The 26,884-nt window shown below is 38.9% G+C and overlaps 2 protein-coding genes, 1 long non-coding RNA gene and 1 pseudogene across 7 annotated transcripts in view; 3 read left to right on the top strand and 1 right to left on the bottom strand.

Moving 5' to 3' along the window:
• Window positions 1-130: 130 nt before the first annotated feature.
• Window positions 131-2,473, bottom strand: LOC139357589 (uncharacterized). Its single transcript, XR_011611057.1, has 3 exons — window positions 2,385-2,473; window positions 1,154-1,311; window positions 131-260 (listed from the first exon to the last, which is right to left on the bottom strand). It is a non-coding gene; the product is annotated as an uncharacterized lncRNA (long non-coding RNA).
• Window positions 2,474-3,308: 835 nt separating this feature from the next.
• On the top strand, window positions 3,309-8,456 carry LOC105493607 (testis expressed 12). Its single transcript, XM_071075573.1, has 5 exons — window positions 3,309-3,610; window positions 5,008-5,094; window positions 6,204-6,315; window positions 6,408-6,459; window positions 7,570-8,456. Exons 1-5 carry the CDS (start codon window positions 3,410-3,412, stop codon window positions 7,712-7,714), a joined length of 597 nt encoding a protein of 198 aa, XP_070931674.1. The 5' UTR covers window positions 3,309-3,409; the 3' UTR covers window positions 7,715-8,456.
• A 2,808-nt stretch (window positions 8,457-11,264) lies between these two features.
• Window positions 11,265-26,884, top strand: part of LOC105493606 (beta-carotene oxygenase 2) — a 44,343-nt gene continuing 28,723 nt past the window's right edge. For 2 of the 5 annotated variants that reach the window (XM_011761389.2, XM_011761388.2), the window contains exons 1-2: window positions 11,266-11,462; window positions 15,354-15,558. In XM_011761389.2, the coding sequence (XP_011759691.2) occupies window positions 11,369-11,462; window positions 15,354-15,558 (299 nt within the window). In that variant the 5' untranslated portion in view covers window positions 11,266-11,368. Of the gene's footprint in view, window positions 11,463-15,353; window positions 15,646-26,884 lie in introns of those variants that run through there. The other 3 variants (XM_071075574.1, XM_011761391.3, XM_071075575.1) reach the window with 3 other exon arrangements.
• LOC112428831 (BTB/POZ domain-containing protein KCTD9 pseudogene) lies at window positions 15,652-25,125 on the top strand (annotated as a pseudogene).

The following is a 26,884-nucleotide window of genomic DNA, read 5'->3' on the forward strand; positions in this document are numbered from 1 at the left end:
ATAAAGTGGCAGAGGAGACGAGTATTTCTTTTAATGTAATATCACTATTTTCATGAAATCTTTTCTTCTGTAAAAGTTGGGCCTCTGCGCCTTCCAAAACCTGTACCTCTTTCTGAAGCACACACAAACACTTTAAGAAAGCACCTCCTTAGTCCATTAGAAGCATCTTCTTTTCTCATCTGTCTCTCTTCATTTTCAGACTTCCTGGTCACACTTCAGCACAAAACTTTTTCTTATTTTACAATGCGGAATAATCAGTCCTATTGGGGTAATTCCTACAATGTTACAACACTTAAAATATTTCTAAAACATAACATTTTAAAAGAAGGAACATTTTGCAAAATATTTTCTTTTACTTTATAACCTCATTCCGGACTTCCCCTTCCTCCCAACCTCAATATGGTGTCAAAGGATAGTTGATACAGGTCACTAAGATTTACTTTTCAGTGGAAAAGGAGTCCATTTTCATAAAACTTCTTTATCTGCTATATCAGATGCAAGCCACATGGATACCATCATTAGAATTTTATTTAATAATTTTTAAATTTTCTGCAACAGAAAGTAAGCTTGGGGAGAGGGATACCAAAATTCAGATGAGAGGGCAAACTTGCAGTTTTTAGTGTTAAAACTTTCTATTCCTGGAATGATAGCAAAGACTGACTTAAAATATTCAAAATACAATTTAAGGATACATATTTTTAGGGCTTATGTTCAACATGTTAAAAAATAGTCTTACAAAATGTAACTTTTAAAGAGCAGAGTGTAAATATCACAGTCTTGAAAATAATTAGTGGAAACAAAATTTCTTAGCCATTTTTTTTCTTGAACATGTGCTAAACTGTATCACTTTGCTAGGAAGGGAATTAGCAAGGTGGCGTTTTGTTTTTGTGTTTTGCCAGTACAGAGATGGTATAAAAACAGAGGGGTTCCTAGAGTCAGGGAACAAAATGCTTACATAAACACTACTTTTTGTTGACTTGTTTGTTTTAAAAACAAGATAGGGTTTTCATTTCAGGAAGTCATAAAAACATCATGTCCTTCAGCAGTGATTACAAAGGAAGTCTGTGGCAGGGTGACTGGAAATGCTTGGTGTGGTGACTATCAGAAGAAAAAAAAATAGTACATTTAAGAAATATATGAAAAGAATACATACATGACTCAAGTTGAAATAGTAAGTTTTCACCTTCCAACTGTAGAGTCCAGTTGGGCCAATTAACATGAAAGCACGAAGTGGGATCAAGTAGTGATCAGAAGCAGAGCACTAAGCAAGCTCTAATTTTAAATATTCCATTGCCAGTGAATTTTCTCCAGCTGTAAAGATGCAGAATGTACAATTTACACATTTTGAAGTTTTGGGACAAACACTTTTTTCTTTGAGATAGAGCAATCCAAATGTCTCAGTGTTCTTTGTACTTCATACAGTTGTTTTCAAAGATTAAATGAGATAATGATGACAGTGCTTTGAATATTTTAAAGCTCTAGATAATATCTATATAATCTCACTTATTCCTACACATTTAGCTTATACAATGGAGGTAAGATTTAAAAAATGAAATAAAATGTCCATGGTGTTCTCTTAATCTGATGAAAGCATTTACGCATTAGGTGGAATCATTTTTCCTGGAAATATTTTAAGAATAGGATGGACAGCCACCTGTTTGGATATCATACAATGTGAAGGCTGTGAGATGAATTACATGAGTATTTCCCAGACCCTTGGATTTAATGAACAATTAAAAATAATAACAGCAATCATGATAATAAGGAGGAAGAGATAAACATGGTGGACAACTCTACATTTTACCAAGTAAGGACCCTAAAAACGTAAGAATTTTTAAACTTTTTATTTCATAAAACTTATCTCATCTGTGCCCCCAAAATTAGGAAGGACATGGTATCAGAATAAAGGACAGTCCTTTACTGTGAATATATTTGACTTGATGAAAAGTTTATACTGCTCAAGAGTCTGAAACAATAAAGATAAAAATTAAGGAAAACTAAAACTTCATTCCTTTTCCCTTCATTTTACCACAGAGGGTAAAAATTCAACACAGATTGCTATTGTTCTGGGACACTGTTTGAGACTCCTTACTTCGCCATAGTTATCTAATCTAGTATTTAGTTACGTGGCCTATATTTCACAATATTAGCAACTCAGATTAAACACATTGAGGGCTTATTTTCTAGGAACTTATTTAAAACAATTGGCTTCTTCACGAACAGCAAATAAATATACACACACAGAATACTTCCAAGGCTTGATGATAACTAACATTTAATTAAGCAAAATGAAAAAAAAAATACCATTAGTAATGTATGGAAGTGTTAAATATAGTTCTCTAAGATATAAGATTTTGTACCTGGAGCTTACGGGTGTTATTGACCTTTGTGTTATGAGGTAATTTGCTTTGTTTTTTTCTTCCACATCCACTAAGTAGGCATAAGCTTGGAATGTATATCTTTGAAATTGCAGGTCAAAGCCTCCACATTAAAGAACCTGATGAGGCAAAGCTACAGTTTTGTGAGCCATGTGTGTCATGCAATAGTTTTTGATAGCTGCTGCCAATTAAATTGACTAAACTTATTGACAGACCCAGGGAAGAATTTTCTAAGAAGGTGAGGTTCTGAAAGTTTGGTTGCACCAAAAAGGAAGAGGGGCAGTAACTGAGGCCCTGGATCTAAAAGCCTTGCTTGTGGGCCAGGGGAACACATGATTAAAGCCTTCTTGCCAACAGAGCATCTGCAAACAAACCAAGTAAATTTTACTCGAAAAGAGGCCGTGGATTTTGTGTTCCCTTGCTGAGATTCTAAGCCGCTGGGGCACACCCGGCCTTGCTTTGGCAAGTCTTCCTTGTTCTTTCTTGACCAGTTTCCGACTTTTTTCCTGATTGAAATACAGACAGGGTGGCAGGGAGAGATTTTTGTTTCACGACTATTCCAAGTTGGGGGGAAAGAGCGGGAGAAAACCGGAAAAAAGCTGGCCTTCCGTGGGGCCAGGCTCTGGGAGGCTGCCGTGGGGAAGGGGGCGGGGGCGGGGGGGCTGTCACGTGACTCGCGCGAGGGCTGCTGGGAGTGCGGCGCGCTTTCCACCTCCACCCGCGAAGTCTGAGCAACCCGCGCCCAGCGTCCTCACTCCCTCGCGTTCGCTGACGAGGAAGGTGCCCATACTGCGAAGTACATTGGCCTTGGGGTGGGGCTGGAGGGATGGGCGCCTGTGAGAATGTGACGGAGTGTGACACGAGGAAGGGCGCGAGGATGGAAGCTTCCTCTGAGGGGCTCTAGTGGGGCGGAAGCAACAGTACGGAGGAAGTGGGGAGGGGCGGCGGGAAGTGAGGAATATGGAGGTGAAATGGACTGAGGGGCCAGGTTGGCGTTGAGAAGAGGGAGAAGACTAGAAGGAGACAGCTGCATGAGGCAGAGGGTGACAGTGCTTAGTAACAGCCAGGTCACTAAGCCTAAGATGGCAGAGCCGGGGGCAGTGGCCAGTGTTTGGCATACGACGAAGACCAAACAGTCCACCAGGCCTGGATCTGCTGAGGCCTTGAGCTATGACAGAAAAACGAACTTATTTTTGCAGAAACAGTTACTTGATTATAAGTTTTCATTTGACGTAGGTGCGCAGTGTTACTTTGGGAGAGAAGAGAAGGGGGTGAAGGGGAAAGGGATTAGAAGTGGAAGGGAGGAGAGAAAAATCCGCCTGTTGGCTTAAGTATTTTCCAACTCCCAAGGCAAAGTTAGCCCTGCCGTGCGTGTGTAGTATTTTCTAGATACTATTAATATTATTACAGCACGTAAACTTGCATACTATAAAGGTACTGGCAGGAATGGAGACGTACAATACAGAATTTACTTAAGCATCTTTCTAATTTGTTGTTGCTCTTTCTGTCTTCTATATATGCATATTTTATAGGACTAATCAAACAGATGCATTACAGTTACCCAAGTCAGCATCGTTTCTCAAAAACAACAAAGTCTGTTGATAACTTGAAAGTGGATAGGGCTCCCCTTATCTCAAAGACAGAGACTATACCCTTCCAGATTTCAACATTTGGACTTCTAGGGAAAATGCCTTCCGAATTTATGGAAAAGTAAAAGTAAAATTTGAAGCTACTTTAAAGTAAGGTTGGACAGTGGGAATAATCTCAGGCTCGAAGAGTGAGATCTCGGTTCTAGTCTAGTTCAGTCTTACTGGTGTCACTTGATCCACCATCACTGTCCCTGTTTTCTCACTTGTAAAAAATGAGATTGAATTAGATGAACTGTAAGACCTGTTTCAACATTAAGATTTTGTGAAGATAGAAGAATCTTTTTTTTTTTTTTTTTTTTTTTTTTGAGGTGGAGTCTTGCTCTGTTGCCCAGGCTGGAGTGCAGTGGCACAATCTCGGCTCACTGCAACCTCCCTCCCCAGGGTTCAAGCAATTCTCTCCCCTCAGCTTCCCAAGTAGCTGGGATTACAGGCGCCTGCCACCATGCCCGGCTAATGTTTGAATTTTTAGTAGACATGGGGTTTCACCATGCTGGCCACGGTGGTCTCGAACTCCCAACCTCAGGTGATTTTCCCACCTCAGCCTCCCAAAGTGCTGGGATTACAGGCATGAGCCACTGTGCCGGGCCGAACATAGAAGAATATTAACTGAGCCAGTCCTGAAACAAGGCAGAATTGCCAGAAAGACTCATTTGGCTAAGTACATAGAGAGGAGTAGTTGAAAATGATGGAACTAGTAGGCTGGCACCAGATAATACAGGACCTTGAAGGCCATATCATGGAATTTCAATTTATTCTGGAACAATGAAAGTTTTTGAGTTAAAGAAATGCAGTAATCAAAGTTTTGAAAGATTACCCAAATAGCAGTTGATAGAATGATTTGGAGGAGGGAGAAATTGAGTTTAGGAAAGTGACAGATAATGACAGTCTAAATTAACATCAGCAGTAGGAGTGGGAAAAAGGGAAGGATTCCAGAGATCTTGTAGCGTGGAGTTTGTACCTAAATCTGGCATTGTTCTAAGCTTTATAGCTGGTGCCTTCGGAATATGATGGCAAATCACCTTGTAAAGCCTGACAATAGAAATTGCAAGAGGCCAAGAGAATTGGAGGTAAGCTCTATGCCTGTGTAGCCTTAATCTTTTATTCTGTTTTACATACTTCTCAAATTTCTTCCCTTTAAGAAAGCTCTATAGATAAGTGGAATTTAATGTATTCGTATGCCCAGAGCTAGGATTGTCCTACAACATAGCAGGAAGTATGTTGATTCCAGCTGGTTTTTCACTAAGTGTAGGCCTCCAAGAAACTATTGGGAGATTTCTTTTTGATAGCTTGAGATCTAGAGACAGAAGTGAGTCTGTGCCTTTATGATACATAGGATTTTATGTAATTATTTTGCTATGATAAGTAAGATACCTAGGTACTATAGTTACCGGTCTTTTTAAAGAGCACAGTATCCTATCCTTTACCAGTCCTGCCCCCACCAATTGATCTGTTGCATTTGGGACATGATTTGCTCCCTTGAAGATTATATTATTTTGCAAAATTTCGCAAGCATTTGGCTACTGTCTAAATTACAGTTTAGCTTCATTGCTATGAAAACATCTACTGGTTCAAGATACCAGACGCTTTTTCAACAGGAGTTTAAAACCACATTTAAAATCTAATTTAAGGCTGGGCGCATGGGCTCATGACTATAATCCTAGTGCTTTGGGAGGCTGAGGCAGGAGTATCGTTTGAGGCTAAGAGTTTCAGATCAGCCTGGGCAACACTGCAATACCTTGTCTCTGAAAACAAAACAAAACAAAACAAAATTAACTGGGCGTGGTGGAATCTGCCTGTAGTCCTAGTTACTCAGGAGTCTGAGACAGGAGGATCACTTGAATCCAGGAGGCTACAGGGAGCTAAGATTGTGTCACTACACTCTGGTGTAGGTGACAGAGCGAGAACTTGTCACAAAAACAAACATGAAAAGCAAAGTCTAGTTGAAAACCAAAATAAAATTTAATATATTGATCAAGGTGTTTCTTGGGCCTGTAAATTTCCTTAATAATAAAAACTCAAATGACTAAGTCGTATGCTTTCTAGCATGTTTGCCTTTTTCTGAAAAATGGTTTATTTGCTTTTTCTTAATAAACAAATAAACATATACTTAATAAATTCAGTGTATGTCCTGAAGATCTTACTGACTGTACCTCTTTTCTTTATTTTGTCCTGTTAGTCTCCAGTGCCAGATAGTCCACAGCTGTCCTCTCTTGGAAAATCAGATTCATCTTTCTCTGAAAGTTCTGGACTGTTTTATAAAGATGAAGCCTTGGAGAAAGATTTAAATGGTGATGTATAAAATGTTTATATTTCTAAACATCAGTTTTATAATGCAGAGGGTTTGTTATATTTTATAACTTATATGATTTTTCTTGAACAGATGTGAGCAAGGAAATTAATCTAATGTTGTCTACCTATGCAAAGCTTTTAAGGCAAGTACTTATAGTATATTCTCTGGGGTCTTTATGTTAGTTTTCTTCTGGAAACTCTGTAACGGGAAGTTTAACTCTGTGGCTGGCAAACCTCTCCAGTAATTAAAACGTTGGAATATTTTATTCTACTTCAGTCCCTTAAAATAGATTAGTTGGTTGTTTTCAGAGAATAGCGTCAACTTTTCCACTAAATATTCTTTTTTTTTTTTTAACTCTTGCCAAGCTAATACTAGATTGTATATATCTTGGTCTGTAATTAGATGACGTTACATTTTAAATTTTATGTAAATACCTCTTTGAGAAAAATGTTTGGTGAAATTAATGATAACAGAGTGATGTTAAAGATAAATACTTTTATGTCATAGAAAGTCAGCCTTTCACATCCATTAATTCTGAATCTGTGGATTCAGTCAACCACACATAGAAAATATTTGGGGAGAAAAAGGATGGTTGTGTCTGTACTGAACACGTACAGACATTTTTTTCTTGTCATGATTTTTCAAACAATACAGTATAACAACTGTTTACATAGCATTTACATGGTATTGGTCTTATAAGTAATCAAGAGATAATTTAAAGTATATGGCAGAATGTTCTTAGGTTATATGCAAATAGTATGATGTTTTATATAAGGGACTTGAATATCTATGAGGGATGTTCCTTTGGTATCCGTGGGGGATTCTGGAACCAATATCCCATGGATACTGAGGGATGACTGCATTTATATTTTACCTATATTTATTTTAAGACCAAATTTAAATATTTTATTAGCCTGATAGCATGTTTTATAAAGTGTGTGTGTGTTTTTTTACACTGCTGGACAGTCATTATACTTGGATAGTGGTTTATGTGGCTGTAAAAATAATGTATATAATTGAATATTAGTGTTGATAATGTATTAGATACATTTCCTGTTTTGTCAGGAGACCTTTTAGAGTAGTCAAAAATATTTGTGGGACTAATTTTTTTTCCAAAGAGTATTAGTAAATTAATGAAGTTCTGTGGCACATAAAGCCATTTAAATGAAATAGTTAACAAATGTAATGAAGAACAACATAATGATGTTGTTTATATCTACTTAGTTTAATATACAACTTTTTTTCCTATTAGTGAGAGAGCAGCAGTAGATGCATCTTACATTGATGAGATAGATGAACTCTTCAAAGAAGCCAATACTATTGAAAACTTTCTAATACAAAAAAGAGAGTTCCTGCGACAGAGGTTTACAGTGATTGCAAACACATTACACAGATAAAATATATACTTGAAATAAGCTGATAATTTAAATCTATTATTGTTATAATGAAAGAATGACATTTATGCTTTGAAAGCTCTGAAGTTGTTAAAGAAAATGTATATTTTGAATAGAGAAGGGGAAACTCTGAATTTCTAGATTTAAAAGGGAACTTTAAAATTCCTTAATGTTAATATTAATGTTCGTGTTAATGTCCTAAACTGGACATTAACATGAGCTACGTCACTTTTCTTTTGAGGGTCAAATATTTAGTACATTTTATAGAAGTGTAAATTATTTAAATCTTATGTGGATTCTTTTATTTTTTCCTTAAACTTCTTAGTGTTTCTTAAACTTCTAAAACAGGATTCAGTTAATTTATAATGTTTAATAACATCATACTTTTTCTTTTAGAATATTTTGTTTAAATATCAGATAGTTTTGGAGATAATTTTGAAAAAATTTTTTGTGGTCAAGATTATAAAAGATGAAAACCTTAGAGGTGATTTTTCCAGTTTCTTAGAATAGAATGACGTAACCGTGTGCTATTTCCATTTGATTATTTTCACTGTTAGTTATTATGTATGACTGATAGAAGCTCTTGGCTTAAAATTATTTTCTTGTGGTAAAAATAGTAAAATAAAAACCAGAAATTACTCACCAAAACCTTGTATGAGTTGACTTTTTTACACATCGACCACATCAACATATGCAGTTAATGAATTATATTTAGAAACATTATCAGCAGTGTGGTATGGGATAAAGATTAGTGATCCAGAAGTAAATAGATGGGCTTAAACAACAAGATGACCTTGGGAGGTCACTTCAATCCTATTATAATTGAGAAATTGAATTTGGACTGGAGGATCTATACTACTCATCTAGCTAAAAAAAATTATCCCTTTGATGTAAAGTACTACTATGATTTTACTGAAAACTTTCTGTATTGTATATTACTATACGGGATAGCTGTGTTAACCAGATTTTTAAACACAATAGCACCCATTATTCAATCATATAGACGGTTCAGTTTATTACATGTATATTTTTCCAATATAAGCAATCCGAAAATTGCAAATAGTACTACAGGGAATTGTTATTCCTAAGGGAGACTGCACATTTGCCTTGCTGCCTTCTAAACTCTAAAATAAAATCTCATTTCGTTACATTACTATTTTAAGGCATAAACACCACATGACATGAATACTCAGAAAAGATGACAAAAGTGAAATAAAATAATATTTGCTAAAGAAAATTGGTTAACTGGAAAAAACTATTGGGTTGATAGAGGTGGTGGCACAGAATAGGTTGGAGGTCAACAAAGTAATTATTAGAAATGATTTTTTTTTTTTTTGTCACGCGCAGTGGCTCCCATTTCTAATCCTAGCTATTTGAGAGACTGAAGTGGGAGGATGACTTGAGCCCAGGAGTCTGAAGCTACTGCAAGCTATGATTGTTGCATCACTGCACTCTAACCTGGGTGACAGAGTGAGACTCTGTCTCTAAAAAAAGAAGGAAAGAAAGGAAACTTTTTCAGTTTTTTCTTTCTTTCTTTTTTCTTTTTCTTTCTTTCTTTCTTTTTTTTTGAGACAGAATCTTGCTCTGTTGCCTAGGCTGAAGTGCAGTGGCATGATCTCGGCTCACTACAACCTCTGCCTCTCAGGTTCAAGCGATTGTCCTGCCTCAGCCTCTTGAGTAGCTGGGATTACAGGCACCTGCCACCACACCTGGCTAATTTTTGTATTTTTAGTAGAGATGGGGTTTTGCCGTGTTGGCCAGGCTGGTCTTGAACTCCTGACCTCAGGTGACCCACCTGCCTCAGCCTCCTGAAATGCTGATATTACAGGCATGAGCCACTGTGCCCGGCCAAAAGGAAATTTTTTTAAAACTAAATACAACCAGAAGGTTTGTGAGTTAATACGACATGTCGTCTGGATTTTGACTTACCATCATTAAGAAATGTTCTTTTTCTAAGCATTTATTACTAATATGAAAAATAAGGCCAACAGATTGTTTCAGACTAGATTTCATAATATACTTGTTATATCCTGATGGTATCACTATTGTTCAACATCTAGTTCTTCCTTTTGAAGGTTCAGAAAATGGATTTGATCATTTCATTTGATATGATTAAGACTGGAGAACTGATTTTAAGCCACAATGTGTTTACTGTTCAGAATTGTTATACCTTCTAGTATAAAGGTGCCTGAAAGCCTAATCATGAAGGCTTATTGTTAAAATCAAATTTGGATGGTTTTGGTACCATCCACATAGACAAGAGTCATTATCTTGGCCAGGCATGGTGGCTCACACCTGTAATCCCAGCAGTTTGAGAGGCTGGGGCAGGCAGATAACTTGAGGTCAAGAGTTTGAGACCAGCCTGGGCAACATGGCAAAACCCTGTCTCTACTAAAAATAAAAAAAAGTAGCCAGGTATCATGGCGTACACCTGTAGTCCCAGCTACTCAGGAGGCTGAGATAGGAGAATCACTTGAACCTGGGAGGTGGAGGTTGTAGTGAACCGAGATTGTGCCACTGTACTCCAGCCTGGGTGACAGAGTGAGACTCTGTCTCAGAAAAAAAAAAAAAAAAAAAAAAAAAAACTCACAACTGGAGAAATGCTATTGTAGGAATACCACTGCCCTTTAATTTACACTTCTGATGTTACTCTTTACTATTTCAATAAAGTCTCACAAATTTGTAAGTTATTTTTCATTGATTACTAATCAAAATATATACCAAACCATCTTTGTACTCTGCTAGATGTATTAAGACACTCCCTTCTGACAATTTTAACCACTTCTTTCTTGAAATATACTTACAATTTTGCCAGGAAAACATGATATGTTAATGTTAAAAGCAACTCTGTGGCAGTGCTGTGGAAGTTACTAGAAGACCTTTTGGTAAGGGAGTCAGAGAGGTAGATTTTAAATTGGATTTTTGAAAAGGAAAGGGGATATTTCAGGCAGGAGAAAAGTTTCTTCAGTGGCACAGAAGAACAAACGTATCATGGTATGTTAGTCACTTTGCTAGGATGAAAATTCATGAAGGGGAATAGTGTATGGTCTAAACTCCTGGAGAGCAGGGACAATCTTGTTTCTTGGTATTCTTTCTTTGTAGCACAGTATTTGATACATTGGTGCTAAAAATGTTAAATTAATAAAGTCATATACATTTTGAGGGCATACTTTCACTCATGCTAGATTGTCAGAAAATGTTCTGTAAAATTAATGAATAGAAAAGAAAAGGAAAGATGAAGTGATTTAAAGGCAGATAAAAAGAATGAAAGGTAAATTGTTGCCAGATTGTAGAGTCCTCTAGTGGCAGTCTAAATTTGGACTTTATCCAGAAGAGAAGAGTGGCATAATAAAATTGATGCTGTGCATCAAGATAAACGGACTTAAGTATAGTGTGTGAACAGGTTTGAAAAAGAAAAGTTTAGGGAGGGGGAGACCACTACTGGTGGTCTAATTTTAATATTTCAAACAGCTGCTTATTAAAGATAGGTTGTTTGGACAGTTGTCATGGAAATAAGCCCCGCCCCTTAAGCCTCCTCCTCACTTCGACCTGTCAGTAAGGGAGGGACAGTCCAGGCAGTTCTGTGCGTGTTCATTGTTTAGTAGTACTCAAAGCTGCCAGTGTGAGAGGATTTGGAAATCACGGGATCTGCTCAATATGAAAATGTTTTTTCGAGTCTTTCTCCATTTTATCAGGAGTCTTTCTGCCACTGCAGTGGATTTCCTTCCTGCAATGGTGCACCCGCTCCCAGGTAGGGGGTTTGCCCCTTTCTCTTCCTCATCCTCCTCTTCTTGCCAGTCTGCACTTAGAATTCTGTGCCACTTTCCTGAAGACTGTTGGGAGCTTCTGAAGCTTTCCGTCCTGTGTGCCTCAGATTAGACAGCAATCCGCAGAGTCCCGGAAGTTAAAGAAGGCTGAGTTAGGATTGTTTCCTCATGGTCAGGGAAACAGCCTTCACATTTGCATATTTTATGCAATATTTAGGGCAGGAGTCAGGGGCTTGGGATTCTTTGGGATTTGCAATAAGAAGAATATTCAATATTTAGGCTTTTCTAAATTGAAAAATCGCTGCCACACGTTCTAATGTAATTGTTTGGTTTCTCTATTTGCATTTTGCGGGGACTGCCTTAAAACTCATTTATTGCTTTATAGCCTTCTATTATGGCTACCATTGTTACATGATTTTATTTATAGAAATTGGCTGATCTAGAACTTTCAGAAATCATACTAATATGCACTATAAATTTTAAAATTACTTAATGTAGTAATTTAATGTTTGCAGTATGCAAGGGAATGTATTACGTACTGGAAGGAGAAGGGAGTCAAACACCAGACCCTGTACTCAAGGAGTACTGGTAGTATCATTTATCATACAAGACAGATAAGATAAGGTCCATAAACAGAGCTATAAACAGATGCTGTGAGTTCAGACTAAGGAGAATCAGTTCTTGCTGTAGGTAAGGCGAATGCTGTGTTTATAAAGCAAATGACATGGAAACTGGATCTTGAAGGATGAGTTAGTTGAGTGAATGTCATCTGAAGGAGTTGGGAAATATCCTAGATGAAGAAAATTGATTTGGAAGGGGGGAAATTAAAAATTCTATTTTGACATGTTGAAGGTCACCTGCCAGAAGTAATTGGTGAAATAAGAGACTAGATGAGATTGCCAAGGGAGAGTGCTGAGATTAAAGATCCAAGGTAGGACCTTAGGAACATTCATGAAGTGATAAGGGAGACAAGGAGCCCCTAAAGGGAATTAACATTTGGAAAGCATCCAGTATCTTTATATTTGATTATGATGACAGACATAAACAGGAAGTATTAATCTCCTTTTATTTCCATTTTATCATTGAAAAACCTGAGGCTCAGAGACATTAAGTAACTTGCTCAAGGTTGTCAGCTAATAAGTAATAAAACTGGTAGAATGCAGAGAGTAGTTATAGGGCAGCAGGAAAGTTAGAATAGGACAATGTCTCAGGAGCTACAAATAGAAAGGAGTTTAAGAAAGTTGTTAACATCAAATTCTATTGAAACTTTGAAGATCATGTAGCAGATTACCAACAGCATGCTATGGAGTATACAACACATAGACATGTAAATATTTTCTACAATGTGAAATGCTTAAATTCGTGTATCTCTACTTAGACAAATGCCCAATTAGGCCATTCAATTTACTTAAAAAAGTAAGATGAGTAAATTATATACCTGACCTTAGGGAATTTATTTTAATCTGAGAATAAGATAAATATGCATAATGTTAATAAAAATAGAGTAAGATGAATAACTGAGAATTTTTCCTTCTCTATCTTTTCAAAGCATCCTCTTTGTACTTCTTATACTGTACTTCCCAAATTTTAGTATGCCTAAGAACACCTGCTTGCCCTTCCCAAGCGATTCTGATTTATTAGGACCAGAATGGAGTCCAGGAAACTGCATTTTAGCAGTAACACCAGGTATTTCTGTTGCAAGTAGTCCTGTACCAGACTCTGAGAAACAATGCGGAAATAAAACACTTACAGTGTTAGTGATCTGTTTACTAGGCAGTCAGTTCTTTTATTTCAGGGTTCTAATGCTTTTTATCCCTCAGCGGTACCAAGTACTTTGTCAAATGAATAAGATAAAGAAGATATTACACCTTATTGGACTATCATTAAAAGCTATGTAAATATAATAATAGCATTTTTTGAGTATTCTGTTCTAAAAGCTTTACATAAACTAACTCATTTATTACTTATAGCCTTAGAAGTAATATGAATTATCATTATCCCCATCTTAGAAAAGAGGAAACAGACCACAGAGAGGTGATAAGTGTCTTCCTCAAGGCTTCTTATTTGGGAGGGGGCACATTTGAAACCAACCAGCTGGAGCCAGGTAGAGCTCCAGCTCACACCCTTAAATATTACACTGTGCTGCCTCTTTTTTTTTTTTTTTTTTTTTGAGACGGAGTCTCACTCTGTCACCTGGGCTGGAGTGCAGTGGCGCCATCTCGGCTCACTGAAACCTCTGCCCTCCGAGTTCAAGCAATTCTCCTGCTTCAGCCTCCTGAGTAGCTGGGATTACAAGCAGCTGCCACTGATTGTGTGTGTGTGTGTGTGTGTGTGTGTGTGTGTGTGTGTGTGTGTGTGTGTGTGTGTTTAGTAGAGACGAGCTTTCACCATCTTGGCCAGGCTTGTCTTGAGTTCCTGATCTCGTGATCCACCTGCCTCGGCCTCCCAAAGTGCTGGGATTACAGGTGTGAGCCACCATGCCCAGCCTACACTGTGCTGCCTCTTAAGGGAAGTACTATAACACTGGAGATAGACCTTGACCAATTAATGAAATTTTTTTTTTTTTTCTTTTTGAGACAAAGTTTTGCTCTTGTTGTCCAGGCTGGAGAGCGTTGGTGCGATCTTGGCTCACTGCAACCTCTGTCTCCCAGGTTCAAGCGATTCTCCTACCTCAGCTCCTGAGTAGCTGGGATTACAGGGGTCTGCCACAACGTCCGGCTGATTTTTTTTGTATTTTTAGTAGAGACGGGCTTTCATTATGTTTCATTATGTTGGCCAGACTGGCCTTGAACTCCTGACCCCAGGTGATCCACCTGCCTTGGCCTTCCAAAGTGCTGGGATTACAGGTGTGAGCCACTGTGCCCTGCTGGAATTTTCTTAGAACTAGAGATAAGGACATTGGGAAGAACATTCAGGGTGAAAGAATTTTATTTGAAAAATCAGGAAAGAATTAGGTTTGCCTCAATTGTTACATGTCATATAGGGGAGTAGAATGTCTCATGTGCTTCAAGCTGAATTTTTGAAAGATTTGAAAGAAATGGATAGTAATAACTTGCTAAAAGAATGCAAATCTCATTTCTTAAGAGTAATAATGTCCCTATGTGTTAGCTCATTTTTCTAGTCTAGATTTCTGAATCACTCTTAAACCTTAATGAGAGAAAGAATTTTATTTTATAGCACTTGATTATTTATTTGACCACCCCTCTATGTTAGGCAGTACTGCCTTGTGAATACTCAGTAATGTTAAAATAATAGGGAAAGGTTTCAGTTCCTTATTATACAGTAATGATTTTTACTTCTTGTGCCTTTTGCTCTTTCGGTAATTTCAGACTGGATATCACTGCATAATTTAATTTTTGACACCCTTCTACTGGAAAATGCCTTGCATTTTCATGTATATGCCATTCAAATAAAAGGAATTAAATTTAAGATCTTATTAAAATCACAAGAATTGCTATGAAATCTTTGGAATCAGATTCTGGTGTATCTAAATTACTGCGGTCAATGTAATTGGATAATATTGAATGGTCATTTTTATAACAACGCAGTTGCTCTTAGCACATCTGGGGTTGGCATGTAAATTTATTCTTGTAAAAAGACAGGCATTGTTCAACTATGAGAAATGATAAAAATAGTAACTGAAGTCTTTAGTTCTTAGGCAGATTAGTACTACAAGAAATAGAATTGTTGTGGGTTGAAAATGGAGAACCAAAGCGTTGATAGTCTGAGAATGAGGAAGGAGAGAGAAGAAATTTGGTGTTAGGTTCACGTTTCCCTCAAGCTGCCAGTTGATAAGATTATTGTCTGTGGGAAACAGGCAAGTTTATAGAAGATTTGGTAAAATATTTTTTGTTCTTTTGGTTTCCTCTGCACAGTTTTCAAAAGGTACATGGGAAATACTCATCAGAAAAAAGCCATCTTTGGGCAGTGTCGGGGTCTGCCATGTGTTGCACCGCTACTGACCACAGTGGAAGAGGCTCCACGGGGCATCTCTGCTCGAGTCTGGGGACATTTTCCTAAGTGGCTCAATGGCTCTCTTCTGCGAATTGGACCTGGGAAATTCGAGTTTGGGAAGGATAAGTAAGCCTTGATTTTGGAGAACAACTTGGATTTCTCGGCATGGGCTGGTTCTATGGAATATGCATTAATATCTGCTTCCTCTGTGAGGTTAACATTGCCATTCCATCCCTTTGATTACAGATAAGGAAACTGTAGCCTAGAGGAGAAAAAAGGAGACTTTTTAAACAAAATGTCCTGCTTTTTCTGCTCTGTAGACTATTGTAAATTTGAAGCCCTCTGTGGTTTGTTCCAAAAGAAGAGAGGTGTCAGAAGCTGTCTGTGTGATGACTGAGCTGTTTTCCTGCAAGTTCCTGAAGGAAGGGCAATGTCTCCTCATACCACTCTCTTCCTAACCCAGCACTTGCCAGACACAATAGTCTCTTTCAGTTCCTCAAACTGGGCACAGTTGTATCTGCTCAGCATTTTAGCATTAGTTCTCTCACCTATCTTCCCTAATCTTCCCAAGACTGGTCTTGTCATTCGGATGTCAACTCAAATCTCATGTCCTTTGAGCCTTTCCTGATCTCCCAACATAAAAATACCAGCACAGTCATCCCTCAGTATTCACAGGGCATTGGTTAGAGGACCCCTCTAAATACCAGAATCCAAGTATGCTGAAGTCTCTTATATAAAATGCATATATTTGCTTTTAACCTACACATGTCCTCCCATATCTTTTAAATAATCTCTAGATTATTTTATAATACTTAATACAATGCCTACACATACTTCATTCCCATGGATTTGTCTTAGTACTCAGCACATTCAAGTTTTGCTTTGCAGAACTTTGTGGCTTTTTTTTCCCACAATATTTTTGACTCAAGAGTTTGGTTGAATCCACAGATGTGGAGTCTATGGGTATGGAGGGCTGACTGTATTGATTACATTACCTATTTTAATTATCTACACAGCGTTATCAGTGTCTGGTATTTTTTTGTTTGTTATTTGAGTGTTAAGCTCTGTTCCCCCATTGGAATGTAATTTGATGAGGGTAGAGATCTTTTTTTCTAGTTCATCCTGTATCCCCACTACCTGTAACAGTGGTCTGCACCTAAATAGCATTCAATAAATAGATGTCAATAAATGAAAAACTCAGGCAGGCTGAGGAGCCTCGGGGCGGGGTGGGAAGGAGGACTGGTCGAGCCCTGGGTTTGGGGCAGAGTGCGTGTGTGTGGTGTGTCCCCAAAGGCAGGAAGGTGGCGAAGGGAGGCGAATCCGAGTGGGTGGAGGGAGGGGAAGGGCAGGAGGAGAAAAAGGTGGGAGGAGGACCAGGTGGAAGGGTGGCGGCTCACTCAGGACCCAGCAGGGGCAGCTCAATGAGGCGGGTGACCCTGTTCCTGAACGGCAGCCCCAAGAATAGAAAGATGGTTGCTGTATATGGAACTTTATCTGATTTGCTTTCTGCGGCCAGCAGTAAACTCGGCATAAAAGCCACCAGTGTGTACAATGGAAAAGGTAGACTGATTGATGATATTGCTTTGATCAGGGATGATGATGTTTTGTTTGTTTGTGAAGGAGAGCCATTTATTGATCCTCAGACAGATTCTAAGCCTCCTGAAGGATTGTTAGGATTCCACACACACTGGCTGACATTAAATGTTGGAGGGTGGTACTTTACAACTACACGGAGCACTTTAGTGAATAAAGAACCTGACGGTATGCTGGCCCACATGTTTGAGGACAAAGGTGTCTAGGGAAATTAGCAAGATCATAGAGGAGCTTTCTTAATTGACCGAAGTCCTGAGTACTTTGAACCCATTTTGAACTACTTGCGTCATGGACAGCTCATTGTAAATGATGGCATTAATTTATTGGGTGTGTTAGAAGAAGCAAGATTTTTTGGTATTGACTCATTGATTGAACACCTAGAAGTGGCAATAAAGAATTCTCAACCACTGGAGGATCATTCACCAATATCCCGAAAGGAATTTGTCCGATTTCTGCTAGCAACTCCAACCAAGTCAGAACTGCGATGCCAGGGTTTGAACTTCAGTGGTGCTGATCTTTCTCGTTTGGACCTTCGATACATTAACTTCAAAATGGCCAATTTAAGCCGCTGTAATCTTGCACGTACAAATCTTTGCTGTGCAAATCTTGAACGAGTTGATCTCTCTGGATCAGTGCTAGATTGTGCAAATCTCTAGGGAATCAAGATGCTCTGTTCTAATGCAAAAGGAGCATCCCTGAAACTGTGTAATTTTGAGGATCCTTCCGGTCTTAAAGCCAATTTAGAAGGTGCTAATCTGAAAGGTATGGATATGGAGGGAAGTCAGATGACAGGAATTAACCTGAGAGGGCTACATTAAAAAATGCAAAGTGAAGAACTGTAACCTCAGAGGAGCAACTCTGGCAGGAACTGATTTAGAGAACTGTGATCTGTCTGGGTGTGATCTTCAAGAAGCCAACCTGAGAGGGTCCAAGCTGAAGGGAGCTATATTTGAAGAGATGCTGATACTACTACACATGTCACAAAGTGTCAGATGAGAATTTTAGGGACTGGAGGAAGATGTACAAGATGAAAGTGTTTTCCTTATCACTTTTCTTTCTCCACCCACTCAGTTGTCTAGAAGAAATAACACTGTAAGGAAATTAAAAAAAAAAAAATGTTTAGAGGATTATGCTTGTTCTCAGCGGCGCATAAGGGAAAAACTGACTTTTTTTCATATTCTGATTTTTAACAGAAAAGCACTCATTTAATAGATGTAAGGAAAATAGATATTTCTGCCTTTTGAATGGGGTAGAGGGGTTTACCTGGCTTTATGACCAGGAATAGCATCTATTTGTTTTTAAATAGGCATGATGTGGAAATACCATCTTGGTTTGAGATGCATTTGAGGATTTTAATTTATGGAAAGCACAACATATGCAATTATATTTATTGAATATCTAGATGCAGTATTGATATTTAAATTGTTAAAACTTTATGAAAACGTGGAAAAGGTTGTTCAGGTTCATAAATAGCTTTAGTGATGCCTCCCCTCTTTAAATACCTGTCACAACATATGAATATGGTGAGATCGGATTCCCTAAGACTCTTTTCAGGTTCATTTTCATAAGGTTTACTTTTTAGGGGAAAACAATAGCTAAATTAAAGTAATATCCAATTCTTACTGATTGACACAGAGTGGAAAGAAAGACATCGTTGTGCATCACTGTCATTCCAAAGATACAGTGGAACTCCGAATGGAGGAAGAACTTACCTATCACTACAACACTTATAAATGAGAATTTCTCAGAATTTCATTCTAGGCAAGTTCCACTCAACACCAGACCAAGCAATTCTATCTATTTACACTATTAGCCTAGTTTTCTGACACAATCATCACAAGCATAGGAAGATACTTCAAAACCAAAAAACCAAGGTGCATCATTAATATTCATTTAATTCAAATACCAAATAGCTTACATAGGGCCAGCTTAGAAATAAATACTAAATCCAGAGCTACTGCAATCAAAGCTTATATGAATGAATATGGTAGAGTTGTCTGCTAAAAGGCAATGTAATATAATTGCAGTTAGAACCCTACAGTGGGGAATGAGAATTTTTTTTTTTTTTTTTGAGACGGAGTCTCACTCTGTCGCCCAGGCTGGAGTGCAGTGGCGCGATCTTGGCTCACTGCAAGCTCTGCCTCCCGGGTTCACGCCATTCTCCTGCCTCAGCCTCCCGAGTAGCTGGGACTACAGGTGCCCGCCACCATGGCCAGCTAATTTTGTGCATTTTTAGTAGAGACGGGGTTTCACCATGTTAGCCAGGATGGTCTCAATCTCCTGACCTTGTGATCCGCCCGCCTTGGCCTCCCAAAGTGCTGAGATTACAGGTGTGAGCCACTGTGCCCAGCCCAGGAATGAGGAATTTTTTTTTTTTTTTTTTTTTTTTTTGGAGACGGAGTCTCGCTCTGTCACCCAGGCTGGAGTGCAGTGGCCGGATCTCAGCTCACTGCAAGCTCCGCCTCCCGGGTCTACGCCATTCTCCTGCCTCAGCCTCCCGAGTAGCTGGGACTACAGGCGCCGCCACCTCGCCCGGCTAGTTTTTTGTATTTTTTTTTAGTAGAGACGGGGTTTCACTGTGTTAGCCAGGATGGTCTCGATCTCCTGACCTCGTGATCCGCCCGTCTCGGCCTCCCAAAGTGCTGGGATTATAGGCTTGAGCCACCGCGCCCGGCCGAATGAGGAATTTTAAACACACATTTGATTACAGCCACCAAAAAATATATGTAAAGTAAAAATAAAGGCATTTGGCTGCTCTAAGATGTAATACCAATCAGTCAGCACCTGTGATTATTTTACGTGTGTGTGTGTGTGTGTATATATATATATATTTTTAAACAAATTTTAGCCCAATTTTCTTCAGTCATTATCTCTCTGCAGCAGCAGCAGAAGGGCCTGTACCTCCCTACTAGTGACCTGGTGTCCTTATTTCTACCCCAAGAGAAGGGATATTATCTGTGTCCGAATGGGTTCTGAATTCTACAGACTCATCAACATGAGGCAAGGAATCCTTGAAAACCACCTGTGTCTCCTTTGGGAGAATGACATATCTTTAGTATTGACGTAACTCATTCTTCTATATCTACATATGCAAAGCTTTCCTTCACAGTAAAGGGTACATGTGCATAGTGGGAGGAGATCAGACCCTTACAAGTGAAGGAAAGCAACTTCAGAAATGAATTATTTTCTTTTTCTTATTTTTACCAAGACAGAGAAGTATTGTATTGAGAGATAACCTATTTTCATGATCAATATGTGCCTAAATTATATTTAAGTCATTTCACTCTGTACTATATTTTCAGGAATTATAGAATGTGTTATTCATTCATTTAAAGGTACCTCTGTAGAAATAACCTAAAACTGCAGAAGGATCTGAAAGATCTGAACATGGTGTGCTTAGAAACTGCAGATTTTAGATCTAATGTATACTGCATTAATAAATGACATAAAATGTTAAAAAAAATGAAAAACCAATAACTCTTCAGTATAAATTTCCTCAGTGTCTACTAGGGACATGAAGCTATGTGACAAAACCTCTATGGCCAGGAAGGAATCTGCTTTGTTTTAAACATTTTTAAATAGTAGAAACAATTTTTTATTATAAAAGTTTTACCCATATAAAACTTTTTAAAATATAGAAAAGGGAGGCTGGGGGAAGCATGTACCACCTGACAGATCCTTCTTTAGCACTTTGATGTATTTCCTGCCAGTCTTCCCACTATTTCTATAGATTTATTTTAAGTAATTACAATTATATGTAGTATTATTTGCCCCGCTGTAATAAAACTTCACACTATCATAAGCCTTTTTGTTCATGTTGCTACCAAGTCTGAACAATCATTATTTTTAATGGCTAGATGAATTCCAGGAATTACTGTTTTTTTTAAAAAAAATTGTAGTAAAATATAGATAACATACAATTTACCATCTTAACCATTTTTATATGTAGAATTCAATGGCATTAAGTAGATTCATACGGTTGTGCTACCATCCATTCACAGAACTCATTTTACCTTGCAAAACTGAAACCCTGTATCCACTGAACACTAATTTCCCATTCTTCCCTTCCTCTAACCCCTGGCAACCACCGTTCTAGTTTCTGTTTGGTAAATCACCATACCCTTTCCTCTGGGCCTGGTTGGAATTTGATCATGGTCCTTCTGTCTCTCATGGTCTGTTGTTGGAAACAGACCAAGAACTAGGGATGTTTAAAAAAAGGCTATGAGGCAAGAAGAAGTAGAAGAGAAGGAGGGCAAAGGGGAGGAGGAGGAGAAACTTCTAATCCAACTCCCAGAGAATAAACAGCCTCTTACAGAGGGTATATGGTATTTCACCTGCTGCAGAAGGAGACGCTGTAATATATTGTTCAAACTAAGTAGCAGAACCATTCAGGGTCCAGGCTTGCCCCACAGGCCTCTTTGAAGATAAGAATCTTTGTGGGACAAGTGGATGGCATGGCTGGCCCTCACAAGTGTCTACTTTGTCCTCAAATCAGTTTCTTCAGAGTCAGTGATGGGCATTTATAGCTGGAACAAAGTCTTGCCTTCCCCTTGGACAGATATCTTCAGGTCAAAGGGAGACAGACACTCAGTTTAGTGGTTGGCTCCCAAGACAGGACCTACAGGGAGAGGCAGTGACCTAGGGAAGGGCAGTGTAACCCTTCACCTGTGGATAAGAATAGCTGTGCTCACATGTGAAGCTCTGGTCACTCTGTTAGATGCCATTTAACATATTCATGTCAGCACGCAGACACAGTGATGACATGCCAAAGGCGTATCTTCAATTAAATTGTTTTCATCAGTGATTTAATTGAAGACATACTAGTTTTTAAAATTATGTGAAGACTGGGTGTGGTTTATCACACCTATAATCCCAGTGCTTTGGGAGGCCAAGGCAGGAGGATGGCTTGAGGCCAGGAGTTTGAGGCTAGCCTGGGCAACATAGCAAGACTCCATCTCTACAAAAAATAAAAATTAAACAAAAGTAAAAAGAATACAGTTACATGAATCTGGGCAGAATATTAAATAGCGTCAGCACCTTTAGTCTCTACTCTTCTCTAGACAGGACTTCAGGATCCATAGTCTAGGCTCCCAGTTCCTGGACTGTCCCCACTGTAATGATTGTCCCCCTCTGTGTCACTTCGACAAGGCCACATGCCGAGGCCACACTTGGAACTTACTCTACAGAATTTCCCCACCCCTGAAATCTTGAACTCTGAAACTCTACTCTGCTCAAAACCCCAGTTTTCACAGTCCTACATTCCGTTAAACTTATTTTTTCATTCCATCAAGTTCTCCTTTCCTTCCTGTCCTCTACCATCTTAAGGCTTATCCACTGTCTCTTAATTTCTTCTCCCTGGCCCAGACTTTACCGTCAGTCACTTCAAGCACTTTGAACACCACGCTCACTTCCTTTGCCCTGGTGGTCACTGCCTCTCCTCTGATTATTTTCAGTCCTAGATTGGCCCATCCTTGGTTTCCCCTGCTCGTGGCCCAGGCCTGCTGAGCAGGTCTAGAGCAAATCACACAACCTTGCTGATTGATTCAATTACGAAATGATGATTTCCAGTCTTAGCTGAGTGCTTGGTGCTGCCAGGAATCTTTAGCAGTCAGTGTTGTTTCCAGCTTCTCACAGGGTCTGCCGCAAGTCTCTGACCCTTTCCTGAGGCCTCCTTCATTCTCCCTGTCCCTTTCACCCTCAGCAGATAAGCTGGCCTACTTCATAGGAAGGAATGACTTGTGGGGCAGCTGCATTTAACTCCTTCAGCTTCCCTCTTCCCACCCCCACACTTCGTCCCACCAGAATCCAAGTATGCTGCAGTCTTTTATATAAAATGCATATATTCGCTTTTAACCTACATACGTCCTCCTATGTCTTTTAAATCATCTCTAGATTATTTTGTAACACTTAATACAATGCCTACACATACTTCATTCCCATGGATTTGTCTTAGTACTCAGCAAATTCAAGTTTTGCTTTGCTCCTGATCAGAGGACGCAGCCCGCTTCCTCTTCTCTGAAACCTTGATGCATCATCATCTCTCCCATTTCCTTCTCTGCCAAATAACTCTTAGAGCTCACCTTACCTTTTGGGATGCTGTAGAGCCCAGGAGTTAGTGTCATCACTGAATTCAAACCCTTGTTCTGTCACTGAGCAGCCCTGAGACTGTGGGCATATTCCTCTGAACCTTGGTTTCCACATCTGTAAATTGGGAAAAATATTCCCTCGCAGGGTCAATGTGAAGGGAGAATATACGTATAAGGGATGTAGCAAAGTGCTTAGCACAATACCTGGCATGTAGTAAGTGCTCGGTAGATGGCAGTTATCCCATTGGCAAACTTACACCTAGATACTGTCAAACATGGATCTCCCACCCCGCCCCCAGCTCTTGGGCTCTAGACCTGTGTTTTGCCAACTGGCTGTGGAACATCTATACTCTGGTGTTCTACAAATAGCTCAGACTCTCAAAACTGAGCCATTGACTTTTCCCCGGTACTTGTTCTTCATGTCTTCTCCATCCCGGTTAAAGTATCACCAGGCAGCCAGTCATTCAGGCCTGACTTTTTGGACCCTCTCCTTTTGTTGCTGCCTACATCCTATCAGTCATCTCTGACTTGTTTCTGGAGTTTGTCCTTTGCTCACTGGTGCTGCTTCAATTTAGGTGCTTATCTTCTCTTGCTTGAATTATTGCCTGGGCTCCTCGTTGGCTTCTTCAGTCTGCATGCTGTTCTTTCTGTTCCAAGATGCCAGTCACACAGTTTCACTCTCCTGTTTCACAACTTCACACTTGCCTGGTGAAGGTCATTAAGCCTTAGTCTCAGTGCTGGTGATGTGGGCTGACCTGTTTCTCCAACATTATCACCTGCCACTGACAGCTCCGCCCACATGCTACCCCCTCAACTGGCTGTTCCTCTAAGATACTGTATGTCTTTTGACGCTTCCCCCTTCCATCACCTCTGCCCTTGTCCCCTCTGCAATTGGCAGACATACATAAAGAACCAGTCAAATGTTGCCTTTCTTGTTGACCTTTTCCTGATTTCCCCAGCTTTCCATCCTATTGCTCCTTCTCTGCATAAATAGCTTTTTTGTTTCGTTTTGTTTTGTTTTAAGTTTCTCCCTTGTAGCAGCAATCACTTTGTATCCGTTATTTATGTGCCTGTAAGTGCCGACCTTGGCACAATGCCTGGCAGATAGTAGGGACTCAAGCATATGTTGACTTGAATAAATGAATGCATGGAATGACAGGATCTCTTGAGATAGAATCTAACAAATTGAAATATATTAAGTAGCAAAAATTCTTGAAATTATTGTAACTTTTTTTGAAAAATACTACCAAAGTAGACAAACCATTAGTTAACATGATGAAGAAGATAAAGGGAAAAGGCACGAATATACAAAGTATGAAATGACAATGGAGAAGAAATAATTGAAACAGAAAAAAATTAATTACAAGAGACTTTGAAGGCCTTTATGCAAATACATTTGAAAGCCTTGATAAAATGGATAATTCTATAGGGAAAGCAGATTACCAAAATTGATGGAGGCCAGGTGTGGTGGCTCATGCCTGTAATCCCAGCACTTTGGGAGGCCAAGGCAGGATAACCTTAGCATTTTGGGAGGGTGAGGCAGGAGGATTGTTTGAGGAAAGGAGTTCGAGACCAGTCTGGGCAACATAGCCAGACCATGTCTCTATAAAAAGAAAAAGAAAAAGAATTAAACAAAATTGATAGAGAGGGAAGTTTTTTATTTTTCAATTTTTTTCTATTTCTATTACTTTTATTTTATTTTTTATTTTTGAGAGGGAGTCTCGCTCTGTCGCCCAGGCTGGAGTACAGTGGTGCAATCTTGGCTCACTGCAAGCTCCGCCTACCGAGTAGCTGGGACTACAGGTGCCTGCCACCACACCTGGTTAAATTTTTTTGTGTTCTTAGTAGAGATGGGTTTCACCGTGTTAACCAGGATGGTCTTGATCTCCTGACCTCATGATCCGCCCACCTTGGCCTCCCAAAGTGCTGGGATTACAGGCGTGAGCCACCGCACCCGGCCTTAGAGAGGGAAGTTTTAAGTAGATCAGTTTCTGGGGAACATCACACACTAGGGCCTATCATGGGGGCGGGGATGGGGGAGGGATTGCATTGGGAGTTATACCTGATGTAAATGAAGAGTTGATGGGTGCTGACGAGTTGATGGCTGCAGCACACCAACATGGCACAAGTATACATATGTAACAAACCTGCACGTTATGCACATGTACCCTAGAACTCAAAGTATAATAATAAAAAAAAAAAAGAAAAAAAAAAAAAAAGAAATAGGAACCTTGTTAAGGAAATATTTCTCAAAAAAATTACCAGGCCCAGATTATTTCACAGATGAATTCTACCAAACCTTCAAATGTGAGATAGTCCCAATACTTTATAAATTATTTCAGAGCATCAAAAATGAAGGAAACTTCCCAATTGTTTTTATAAAGGAAGTATCATGTTAATATCTAAATATGACAAAGATCATGGAAAAAAGTAAACTGCAGACTAATATTATTTATGAATATCCATGATAAAGTACAAAATAGGCCAAATATTGTGGCTTACACCTGTAATCCTAGCACTTTAGGATGCTGAGGCAGGAGGATTTCTTGAGGCCTGGAGCTCGAGATTAGCCTGGGCAACATAGTGAAACTCCATCTTTACAAAAAAATAAAAAAGTAGCCAAGTGTGGTGGCATGTCCCTGTAGTCCCAGCTTTCTTGGGAGGCTGAGGTGGGAGGATCACTTCAGCCCACAATTGAGGATGCAGTGAGCTATGACAGTGCCACTGCACTCCAGCCTGGGCCACAGAACAAGATCCTGTCTCTTAAAAAAAGTACAAAATATATAATACTATTATAGCACTAATAAATATTTTGTTAAGAAACAGAATTCAATACCACATTAAAAAATAAAATTAACTATGAGCAGATGGGATTAATTTCAAGAATACAAGGTAGGTTTGTTATTAGTGAATTCATTAATACAATACAAATACACCATATTAATAAGTTCCAGGAAAAATAATCACAGAATTATCTCCATAGACGTTGAAAAAGCTTTTGTGAAAATTAAACATCCACTCTTCCTAAAAATTGCTTAAGAAAATAGGTTTTGGCTGGGCACAGTGGCTCACACCTGTAATCCCTGCAATTTGGGAGGCCGAGGTGGGCAGATCACGAGGTCAGGAGATCAGGACCATCCTGGCTAACATGGTGAAACCCCGTATCTACTAAAAATACAAAAAATTAGCTGGGTGTGGTGGCACGTGCTTGTGATCCCAGCTACTCAGGAGGCTGAGGCAGGAGAATCGCTTGTAACCTGGGAGGCAGAGGTTGCAAGAGCAAGATTGTGCCACTGCACTGCAACCTGGGCTACAGAGTGAGACTCTGTCTCAAAAAAAAAAAGAAAATAGGGTTTGTTGGATAGTTTCTAAATATGATTTTATATGTATGTGTTTCTTAATGTACATATATCTTGGTATATGTTTATAATATATCTATTATAAATATCTTAAATAACTCGCTATCTATTATATCCTGGTGCTACAAGCAGTAATACTACATTGGAAAATATATGAGTATTTTCTTCAAGTCCAGACACAGGAAAGAATGATCAGTATCTTCACTACTGTTCAACATTGTACCAGATGTAAGCAATGCAATTAGATGAAAGACATTGACCAGAGGCACAAGGACTAGTAAAGTAAAATTCTCTTTTTGCAGATGATATAATATTACTATTTTATCGTATTAATATAATAACCATATTAATCCTGGAAAACCATAGAGAATCAATGATAAAACTAAATTTAACAATAAAAGGTGAGGTCACAGG

Source organism: Macaca nemestrina, chromosome 12 (assembly GCF_043159975.1).
Source record: "Macaca nemestrina isolate mMacNem1 chromosome 12, mMacNem.hap1, whole genome shotgun sequence".
Classification (NCBI taxonomy): Eukaryota; Metazoa; Chordata; class Mammalia; order Primates; family Cercopithecidae; genus Macaca; species Macaca nemestrina.